The 11,369-nt window shown below is 42.1% G+C and overlaps 1 protein-coding gene across 1 annotated transcript; it reads right to left on the reverse strand.

The window, feature by feature from the left end:
- Window positions 1-8,803: 8,803 nt before the first annotated feature.
- LOC110906713 lies at window positions 8,804-9,208 on the reverse strand. Its single transcript, XM_022151808.1, has one exon. The coding sequence runs from the start codon at window positions 9,206-9,208 to the stop codon at window positions 8,804-8,806; it is 405 nt and encodes a 134-aa protein (XP_022007500.1).
- Window positions 9,209-11,369: the final 2,161 nt, after the last annotated feature.

Raw genomic sequence — 11,369 nt, forward strand, 5'->3', positions numbered from 1 at the left:
GTACTTTCTTGATCAAAACATGCTCCTACACCTTTCTTTCTTTCAAATCTTGATTTCTAACCGTGAAATCATCAAGATCTAAGCATTCTAGGATGATGTCATCATGGTGTTCTTCAAGAACATCATGTTTTGACCTCAATCCACCATGAATAGCTCGGATCTAACAGATTTCCAAATAAACAAGCTAAAATCTATCAAAGATCTAAACATTTACATGATGTAAAGGATTGAAAGGAAGATTTCCAACTTTCTTTCAACTCTTTTACACTCAATGCCTTCAAACTGGTAGAAACAGAGCTTGAGTCAACTCACCAAACATTCTAGTGGATGAGTGGTTCAAGATTCGGATTCTATCTACGAGGTTCACCGATTTCGGGTTAAACATCAAACTACCATTCCGAACAGTTTACCAGCCGGACTTGGGTGATTCCTGTCCGAGCAGGGGAAACAAGTAAGAACTAAGGTTCCAAGGTTCAGCTCGTTATCAAACTACCTCAAAATAACATCAAGTAATCAGAACAGCCAAGTGTTAGACGAACAGGCCGACCAGGTCAGGATGTTGGCCGAACGGTTAGGCTGTTCGAACCAACAACCCAACCGATCGGACATGCCAGCCGATCGACCAGGCCAGCCGATCGACCAGGCCAGCCGATCGGCTAGCATATGGCCCCACACTTTGACAAGTTCAGGAAGTATAGTATTGAACGAGGTGATGTTCGATCGAACGGGCCGTTTGGTAAACATTACTCATCGGATCATGAGATACTATGCTTCAACCCTTAATCGATTTTCAATTCGTTGGACGTATCGGAATGCCAGCCGATCGAGTATGCTGTTCGATCGAGTGACATCCTGTGCTGTGGACTACTACTGAAGTTCCTAACCGATCGGTTAAGCCGGCCGATCGATCGATCGACCTGAATGGTAAGAACACTTCAGTGTTCTCAAATACTACAACGAAAACTTCAAAAGGTCAAACCATCATACACAAACACATCCTACTCAAAGGAAGAAACAATCCACTCGAACAGTCCAGCCGATCGAGCCGACCGGCCGATCGAACAGACTGTCCGAACGGATTGACTAGCCGAACGAATGATCCGTTCGATCGAACCTGCTGTTCGATCGACCAGGCTGTTCGACCCACTTACACTTGTTTCCGTTCTACGTGTTGCTCATCGCTATGCTATCGAACTGTTCAGGCTAACCCTAATCTCAAGCGCTCCCTTCAATAATCGCTGTGAGTATACTCGATCCCTTTTTGCTTTAGCACTTTTGGGTGTTACATACGTTACTTATATTAAAACATAAACGATCACACTACTCAAACTATTTGAACGCTAACCAATATGCATGTATTACGTGACTAAATGAATGCTTGTTGATTGTGTTTACACGTGGAATGCTGTCTACCTGCGTTAACGACGTAGTACTATAGTTTGGACTCAGCACCCGTTCACATGGGGGTTGTTAAGGACAATTACTTGCATGGATTACGGTGGTAATCATGTATTGCGAACTGTCTCGGACGGTCAACTCGCAATTATTGGTATCGATAGGTCCATGTCGATAATTAACATGCTTCGTTTTCCTCTGTTTATGTGCTGGTTATGCGTAAACTATTCGAACTCTATTATGCTATTATCAAACTTGTATGCTCACCTTTACGTTATATGTATTGACTTTACTTTAACGTATGTAACAGGTGTTTAAGATGTTTGCTTGCTAGGAAAGCGAGGCTAGAATAAAGCTCTAGAGGCCCCCAACAAACAGTTGTCTGTCAGGAAAGAGCAACTAGAGTATAGTTGTTTGTAGATCTTGTCAGGCTGGGTCTTTAGGAGCATTTGAACAATATTTATGATATTTGATTAAATCTGAGTTGTCGGAACAGAGTATTTGACTAGTTGTTATCTGTAATAATTTGTTTGTTATTTGGGACACCGTATGGGACGTGTTATTTAAACTGAATAGTGATGATAATTGTTATGGAGACTTCTGGACAATCTGTTTCGCTCAGTTCCATGCCCCGATGATTCCGCCATCGGTTGGGGTCTGACAATGTTAAATTGCTGTGGGGGCTACCAATAGAGGGGGTGCCTGTATGTGGGGCTAACACTGTGTTACATTTTATGGTGCAGCTTCGTTGTGTCAAAATCTGTTGGGGTTTCCCCTAGCAGAAAATCATGTGAGGGGCAAAAGGGTAAGTTTGGTGCGTATTTTAGGAGAAATAAAGTCGGATTTTTCCGAAAACGAAGCATCGGATGAAGAGTGCATTATTCGTGCACGCTTAATAATTTTTTATTTGATAGGGTGCACGGTGTTACCTGATAATGCGAACAACTTGATATCTCTAAATTTTTTGGAGTTTCTAGAAGATTTGACTGCATGTTCGGGTGTTAGTTGGGGCAGTGCTGCATTATGCCACCTTTTCAGAAACCTTTGTAACGCTGCAGCACCTGATGCTGTAAGCGTTACCGGCCCAATGTCGATTTTACAAGTGTGGGCGTGGGAGAGGTTTTGTTGTTTTACTCTTGATATTGCCCGTTTCCACTACAATGCGCCGTTAGCTGCCCGGTATACTAAATTTCAAAAATCTTAAATTATTTTACGGTAGGTATACTACACTATGTTAATTTATTATTTACCTTTGTAGGTGGAAGGGGAGCCTAAGTTGTACAGACGTTCCGGCACATTGCCTCAGAACATATAGATCTCAACTGCAATTTATAAACGAGGCAATGGTATGCTAGTTAGTTGTTGACATATAAAAGTTATTTTGACCACGTTGCTATAGTTTGAAAATTTTTGGTTTCAGTTTAATTGGAGACCGTACGACGACATTGTGGATAGACTCCCCGAGATATGCAGTAGTGGTATGGGAATTTGGCGGAGTGCTTGCCCTCTGTTATACTACGAGCTTGTAGAGCGTCACTATCCGCAACGCGTCATGAGACAGTTTGGCATGGTTCAATATGTACCTACCCCAATTGCCATAAATAATACTGAGCATGCCAGGCTTCATTCCTTAAACCGGATCGGGAAAACCGGGTGGAACTGGAGATCTCGTCACGATTAGTATGTTCGTGGTTGGGACCTACGTCATGAAAACTTGGTAAACAGGGAATTCATCACATCTTATTCCATTGCTAATGATTATATGGCGTGGCACATGCAGCATACGGTGTTATATCTGATGAACCCATGGTTACCACCTGTCCCCATGAGTGGCTTCCAAGTTGAAGGAGCAAGGGTGCAAATGATGGTATATTTAACTTTAAAATTATGCAAGGTTACCTTTATTATTATTCAAGTTATTGTTAGATTAAAAATTAACTATTATTTTTTTTCAGTCGGAGACGATGGGTGTAAGACACCGATCTCAAGATCTAGACTTCATTCAGGGTGCGGCGTATCGGGCACTTGATTTGTCAAATGTTCCAGATTACACATAGTATCCGACTCACCTGACATAGGAGTCGGTGGACCTTGTTTCATATCCTCGCACACAGAGGTTAGGGAGGCCACTGCGTCGTGGACGTGGTGGTAGAAACATTCAAGAGCCGGGGACATCAAATTGGGGCATGAACTACGAAACGGTGGGGAGGGGGGGTCCTGATCCGGTGTTAATGAAAATCAAAATTATGGTGGAAACTTTGGTGGGGCACAAAACGTTGGTAATATGTTTGACGGCGTTAATCTAGCCGCAAACAATGATAATGATACTTGGGAGTCACTTTTGGCTATGGCATGCAACAACGACGGAGTATAACATGAACGACTTATTGGAATTCACACAAAATCCTTTGGATAACAACAATCAGTTTGTGGACCCCCACATAAGTCAGCCGAGGTTTACTACCCCCTCATCACAGATCATGTCCTTTATGCCGGACAGCCAAACGGACTATTAGTACTTTGCTCATCACCAAAGTCACGAAGATCATCGGAGCCGTTATGAAAATCCTGAACCAAACCCCTTAAACTGGGGCGACGACTTGAACCTGAACCTCTTTCCACGGAATGACCAATAGTTAACTTTGAAAGAATGTAATATATTTTTATATTAATATATTGTGTTATTTTGTTGTTGTTATTGATGCAATATGTTTTACTATTATTTTATTGATAAATGATTTATAATATTAAAAAATAATTGTAGTAAAAACCCAAAAATTGTTTAAAGGAAATAGTAAATTGATATTTAATTCAACTTCCACCCATTATAAATACCCCCACCATCAAGTATGACAACTCCACAAAAACCACACCCACATTTCTCAATTATGGCAAACCGAGGTGACAAGCAAGTAGTTGATGAACAAGACAATTCGCATGCTGTCGAGAAAAACTCAAGCTCGATTCTAAACAAATTAAGACGTTCAAGCGGTCGTTCTAAGACTTCGTCTTCTCACAAGCCGACCCGAAACGTTATCCTACATAACTCCGGGTCGTCCGCTCAGTCGAGTAAACCTGCTGGAAACCCTTCAGAAAGAAAAATTTTTGCATTTCCAATCGACGAGTCCAAAAAATGGTCAAAGGATGTTGTTGAGTTTTACCTAAACGGGGATTCCCCTTTTTGTTATTCTCGCTTTTAGGGGAAAAACAACTAACTAGAAGCTTTTGGGGTAGCATACTAGGCTACGAATCTAATGGATGCCTAAATGACATTGTAATTCCAATCCTACCATTATTATCTTTTATACAAATCACTGATTATATATAATATTTTTTGGCAGCATGTTCAAGCGTGGACGTTAAGGCTAATGCGGCTACGACAGTTTAAGCTTTTAAAAAACCCGTCAAGAGAATTGCGTTGGACGGTTTTACCTCCGCAATTTTTTGAAGACGTGTGTTATACGAAGGATTGTTTAAGCGCGTTAGACATGGTGGGAAGGAAGGAACCGCATCTTCCATTTTGGGAGGTTGATTATTTGTATATTCCGATATGGATTAAGCAAGAGGACTGGTTACTATTCCATGTTGATATGTTTAACATGGAAATAACACAATATTGGACTGATCAAGGATGGGGAAATGAAAAACGACGGCTGGTTGAAAACGTCATGGACATTTTTCCGATTTTCTTCAAGCATTTTCTTGACCAAATCCATTATTGGCGAAACTCGAATTACTCCACAAACAAAAAAGTTTCCTTTGGTTTGATTCAAGATTTTGTGCCTCGGGACAATGGTAACATTGCTAATTCAGGGGTGCTTGTCTGTATGATGATGGAGAAACGTGGAAGAGGCAAGTCGCTCATTGTAGATAGTGACGTAGAAGAGGCTTGTATCAGCTACCGTCGCCACATGGCTAACGAGCTTTATAAATGGCGTTGTATGTAGGATGAATGTTTTTTAGGTTTATCAATTGTACTTTCGTACTATTTATAAAATAAAAATAAAAGCTTTCTTCCTATTGTTGCATTTGACAATTTTGCAGAAATGGCCAGCCTGGCCTTTTCTGAGTCTGTTTTCTCACCGGTGCGACGCCGGTCACCATCACCGAGTTTTTCCATGCTTTATTCTAGGGTGAATAAGGACGTGGACCAGTGGCGTCGTCTCGCCGGTGGTTGTTTCCCCTCGTTTGGAGGGGCCAAAACAGTCCAAAAAGTCATTTTTGGCCTTTTTACAAAAAAGTGTCAGCCTGGCCTTTTCTGAGTCTGTTTTCTCACCGGTGCGGCACCGGTCACCGTCACTAGGTTATTCAATGTTTTATGCTAGGGTGAATAAGGTTGTGGATCAGTGGCGTCGTCTCGCCGGAGGTCGTTTCCCCTCGTTTGGAGGGGCCAAAACAGTCCAAAAAGTCATTTTTTGCCTTTTTACAAAAAAGTGCCAGCCTGGCCTTTTCTGAGTCTGTTTTCTCACAGGTGCGGCGTCAGTCATCGTCACCGAGTTTTTCCATGTTTTATGCTAGGGTGAATAAGAACGTGGACCAGTGGCGTCGTCTCACTGGAGGTCGTTCCCCCTCGTTTGGAGGGGCCAAAACAGTCCAGAAGGTCATTTTTGGCCTTTTTTACAAAAAAGTCCCGGATAACGTTATTTAATAATTTAAACCCAATACAAATATGATAAAGCATTTCTTGTTTTATTACACGTTTGGAGGTGAAAACGAGTTGCATAAAACTCATCCGCCATCTCTCGTCTATATTTCGCGCAAGCCTCGTCAAGATCTCCCCCAATCCCTATCTCCTTGTCATTAACCAGTTTAGTCAAAAACATACAAACTAACACCCCTGAATTAGGTCCTGGGTTTTCCTTCTCATGTTGGCAAACTTAAGTATGTGTCACCATTGTCATTTCCACGTATGGGCGTCTAGAATGTTCCTAGTATGAGATTTGATCCAAAACGTTTTGAATAACGATTCAAATTTTATTTGGGTTGGGTACACCCTAACTTGAATCAAGCTTGACCTATCAGAACCACTTGAACCACACGTTCCAGTAAAATACAAGGTAAGGTGAAGTGTCTGCATATCAACACGAACCATGAACCAGTCTTGTAGGTCAACACATATTGGAATATAAACCTGAGACAAAAAGTTATAATTTAAACATATTTGGTTTAAAAAAACAATTGGGGATTTAATTGCTACCGTATCGATGTCCCAAAATGGAGGGTAATGTTTCTTTAAACCGAAGGCAAAAGGTAATGCACGGTGGTTCGGATTCTCACCCAGAAGGTCTAGGAATTGCGGTGGAAGAATCGTCCATGGAAACAACTGTTCTGGTTTTGCGGATTTTTTTTATTAAAATCCATCTGAAACTCATCATTCTGGTAACCCAACCACACACATGCTACAAGGTGGACATTTATATAACATAAGAATAAAACATATTTTTTTGCAAAACCTTTATTTAAACTCCTTACCAGTGCCGACAAGTAACCGTAGTTCTCGTATCCAAGTAGGACACCCCAAAACTCGGATCCGAGTTGTCTCCTTCCAAGGAATCCACTATAATAGAAAGAAGAATCGTCGTTACGATAGAATGCCATTACAATTTTTGACCATGATCTAGACTCTTCTATTGGGTAATAATACCAATGTGTTTTTTCTGGGGATCTTTTCAGGGGGGGGGGGTATCGGGAACTTCCTCCAGCTCCAAGAACAAGTGTTCCGGGTCCCCCGTTAAAGATACCTACTTATTTGGTAGAATGTTCCTTATATTCTTTTATTCGCCTATTTTTTTCTCTATAAATACCCTTGGAAAACAGACGATTTCTTACCACATCCCACCATTGGTCCTCATCTCTCTTCTCTGCAATACCAACTTCTCCGTAATGGATAACCGGAATGGTAAGAAACGGTTACCTCCCTTCTCCTACGTCTAAAACAACTGCATGAGTGAAAAAGACATCTAAGCGTATTTGGAATGGGAACTACCCCTAAAGCGACCTGATTTGGAGGTAGGAAAAATCGAAAAAATCAGAAGCTGTCGAGGAAGGAGGTTCGTCTTCTGGTGCTGTTGTGAATCGTCAACTGGTGAAACAGAGGGACGTTCTTGGGAAAAAGAAAGAGGTTGAAGAAATTCCCGTTGTTAAAAAAAGTGATGATGATGACACACAACAATTTGATTTCAACCCTAACCCGGAGGACGATTACAACCCAGAAGTCCTGAAGGATGCTTGGAACTATGAAGAAGAAGAAGAAGTTTGGTCGTGTGTTTGGCACAACCCATATTCTGGAGAAGAGTCAGACTTAGAACTATCATCTAGAGGTGACTGTCATTGGAAATAGGGTTGTTCACTTTGTTGCAAGATGTTTGTTGTAGTGGTGTTTAGTTGAATGTTTTTGTCGTTTGTTGTATCTGCACTTTATTGTCGTAATCCTCTTCTGGTTTGTGTTTAGTTGAATGTTATTCTCATTTATTGTATCAGCAGTTTATGTTTAGTAGTATTCTAATCATTACTCCTACACTTCTCCTCTCTATAAATACCACCTATCACACCAATATATCTTCACATCTTCACCTAACCTCACAAGTCATTCAGATTGCAGATGGTGATAACGAATTCCACACTCATTTTCATTTGCATATACATGAAGGGGAGCCAAACCCTGCAAATGTTGAACCACAACCCAACCGTAACTTTGTTGAACCACAACCCAACCATAACTTTGTTGAACCACAACCCAACCGTAACCATATTGCTCGATAAGCAAACCCTAACAGTGTGTTCCCCTCCACTAAACAGCTGCGTGCCCGTCCCAGACCTTCACCGCTAGACCAACATCGTTACCGTGCACATCATCTTAGTCAGGAAAATCAAAATCAAACTTCCTTCATTGAAGGACTACAACACCCCTCTTTTGTGCAAAACCCTAACTGCCCGTACATCTCAGTTGTCGAAAGGGGAGCAGCCTTACCTGGTATTATCCGACCCATATGCAGGTATGGATGCCACTACTACTATAGGTGTACTGAGCAATCCGACAGCGATCGCGACTCAAACGCGTTATCAGATGACGCAGTGGTTAGTGATGATCCACGGGAGCAGTATCAGAATTACGATAGCGATTCTGATTCATCCTTTTAATTCCATATTCTATTTTAGCTGTTGTCTTATGTATTTCAATTCAATAATAATTGTGTTGTTGTGTTTATCGTTTCATAGTGAATTTTGGAACAACTGACTTAAATGTTAAATTACACCATCTCACAATTCAAACAGAAATACCAAACACCAAATAGAGGAGGATACACCTAACAGTTAACAATAAAAACCACAACAACATACTTACTTAACGTCGGCCACAGGTCTTCCTGTTGTGCCCTGCTTCTCCACATATGCCGCATCGACGTGCCTAGGGTTCATCTTGGTAGTTGACATCCATCTCATTTTGAATTCTTCTTGAACGAACCCTACCTCGATGTGTTGTAACCCTCGAAGGGTCCCCTTGAATTGTCCAGTGCGGTTCTTCCCACTCTTCTTTGTGTCCTAGGGTGTAAAAATGACCGCTATACTGTTCCTGATAGGTGGTCGTGTGGAATTTGGAATTGGTAACGTTATGTGGTTGGTCACCCCTCCAAGCGCAAACAGCGATAGCATGGGAACAAGGGAATCTAAGCATTTGCCATTTCCCGCATGTGCACCGCCTGCGTATGTATTCAATGGTGTACTCGTTTCCACCGTCACCATTTGTTTCATCTCTTGAAACAACTGAGTAGCGACCATCCCTGAAATCGTACAAGGACACTTCATGTTGCATTTCTACGGAATGCAGTTTGTTAAACCTGGATCAAATTCGAGGGGGTGGAGGGGTATTGCAGGTTTAGGCCATATGCGCGTGCCAAGCATACTCTGATACGTCCTTGGTAAACGTATAATGAATCAAGGCTTTTATTGGCAGGAGTCTTGCTTCACGTAATTCGTTATTCATAGACTCGGATATGTTCGTCGTAAGGTTACCCCAACGACCGTTTCCGCGGTCATGAACAATAGTCCAGTTACTTTTGTCGATGTCGTTCAGGTAGTCCCAAGCTTCCTGATTTAACATCCGCATTTCCCTCACAGCCTAAAGATACTTTCTGTGTTGACTTGTGCTCCCGATCATCCAACACAGCTTCCTGAGAGATTTGGTCTTGTACCTTCCACTAAAATTGCTTCTTACATGCCAAAGACAATAACGGTGGTAGGCTTTTAGTTCCTTCCAATCCTCAAGGTTCTCCATGGCATTAATTATCCCAGCGTGACGGTCTGATAGAACACACATTTTACTGTTACAGTCTCTGGTGACGTATTCCTTCAAATTTTGGATAAACCAACACCAACTATACACCAACTATGAACCGTCTCTTCGTCAACTAGAGTGTACGCCACTGGCATTATGTAGTTGTTGGCATTTTTGGTTACCGCAACCAACAATTACCACGGTACCCTCTTTTCAAGTGTGTGCCGTCCACAGAGATTACAGGCTGGCAAAGATGAAATGCACGAATAGAGGGACCAAATACCCAAAAAAACATATTTGAAGGTTGGATGTCATGGAGTCGAATGTGGGTGATGAAACCATGAAACCACCGTACCAGGGTTTGGAGAATGAAGCCGTAACACGTACTTTGACAGCTCCTCAAAGTTGTTATCCCAAGTTCCATATATCCTCTCAATAGCCTTTCTTCGTCCATGCAACGCCTTCGTATACGTAACATCAAAAGACATCGCTTGCTTTATATGCGTCCTGATGTGTTTCACCTTCAACGCAATGTCGGTACGAATTTGTGGCAGGATGTGTACAGCGATATCCTTAGATCTAAGACGCCTATTGTTGTTGCGTACCACTATTGAATAACAACTGTGGGCAGGCACCCAGTTGGTAATTTTCCACATGTGTTGGTGTTTATGTCTTGATGCGGTTGCACGCCATTGACACAAAGGAGCGCCAGGGAAAGGGTTTTTACAATTTTTGTTTCTGGTGTAGTATTTAACTTTATGTAAAGTTGGTTTGCTATCCATCACAAAAATTTCCCTTCCACGGTGAATGTTCCATTCTCGGACAGCAAGGTCCACCTCCTGTTTAGATTTGAAATACATGCCCAGACGCATATGTTTTGCTTTTGGATTCCATACGTCCATTGGATTATCTTCATAACCCGGACACATGTAATCCCTAAGTTCCTTGCCCTCGTCTGGCTCGTCATGTGTCCCTGGAATGATAGGCCTAGAAGACCTCGGCTGAGCCAGGGTCAACTCAGTGTGTTGGTTGACTGCAGCCTCGTTGTCAGAAGTGCCGTCGTCGGATCGGGGTGCCTCTTCACTTTCAGAACTTTCTTCGGTCCTATAACCTTCCGAGTCATCAAAGCCGTCATTATTGTCGCTGCCGACCACAAATTGGGACGACGGACCTACTATGTTATCAACAGGAGGCATGAAGTGGTGTTCTTGAGTTGTTTCCCCGTATCCCTCGTCATCTTCATCGGATAACTGGGTGTCAACAACATTACGTTGGGTAATGTCATGCAGAAGGTTTGTGAACTCATGTGTTGGACGGGATTGACTGCCTCCCACTGAACATAGGTCTCGGCAATGAAGTTGCCTTCCGATACTTCGGCTAAATAGTGCAACATTTCAACACCATCATCGTTGAAAATTTTTGTTGTTTGAGATATGCCCTGATACGTGTACCCTAGTAACAATGAAAGGCGCACTGATATTTTCAGTAGTTGAACATGATTACAGATTGAATCCACCAATTCGTCATACGACAATTTCTGTCACATAATGAATGAGGTTGTTAGGGTGGATTCGTCAAACTGAACAACCCCGTTTACAAAGGAAAACACACCGCCCCAATATAGTCTTACGAGGTATGGCTGAAAAGAATCCATAAACTAAGAAAGGGAAATGTTTAGGATGGGTGGGTTGTGTAAGTT

This window comes from Helianthus annuus, chromosome 14 (assembly GCF_002127325.2).
Source record: "Helianthus annuus cultivar XRQ/B chromosome 14, HanXRQr2.0-SUNRISE, whole genome shotgun sequence".
Taxonomy (NCBI): Eukaryota; Viridiplantae; Streptophyta; class Magnoliopsida; order Asterales; family Asteraceae; genus Helianthus; species Helianthus annuus.

Excerpts from the sequence above, each read along its gene's own strand:
- LOC110906713 (XM_022151808.1), bottom strand. The coding sequence starts at position 9,208 with ATGCAACATGAAGTGTCCTTGTACGATTTCAGGGATGGTCGCTACTCA.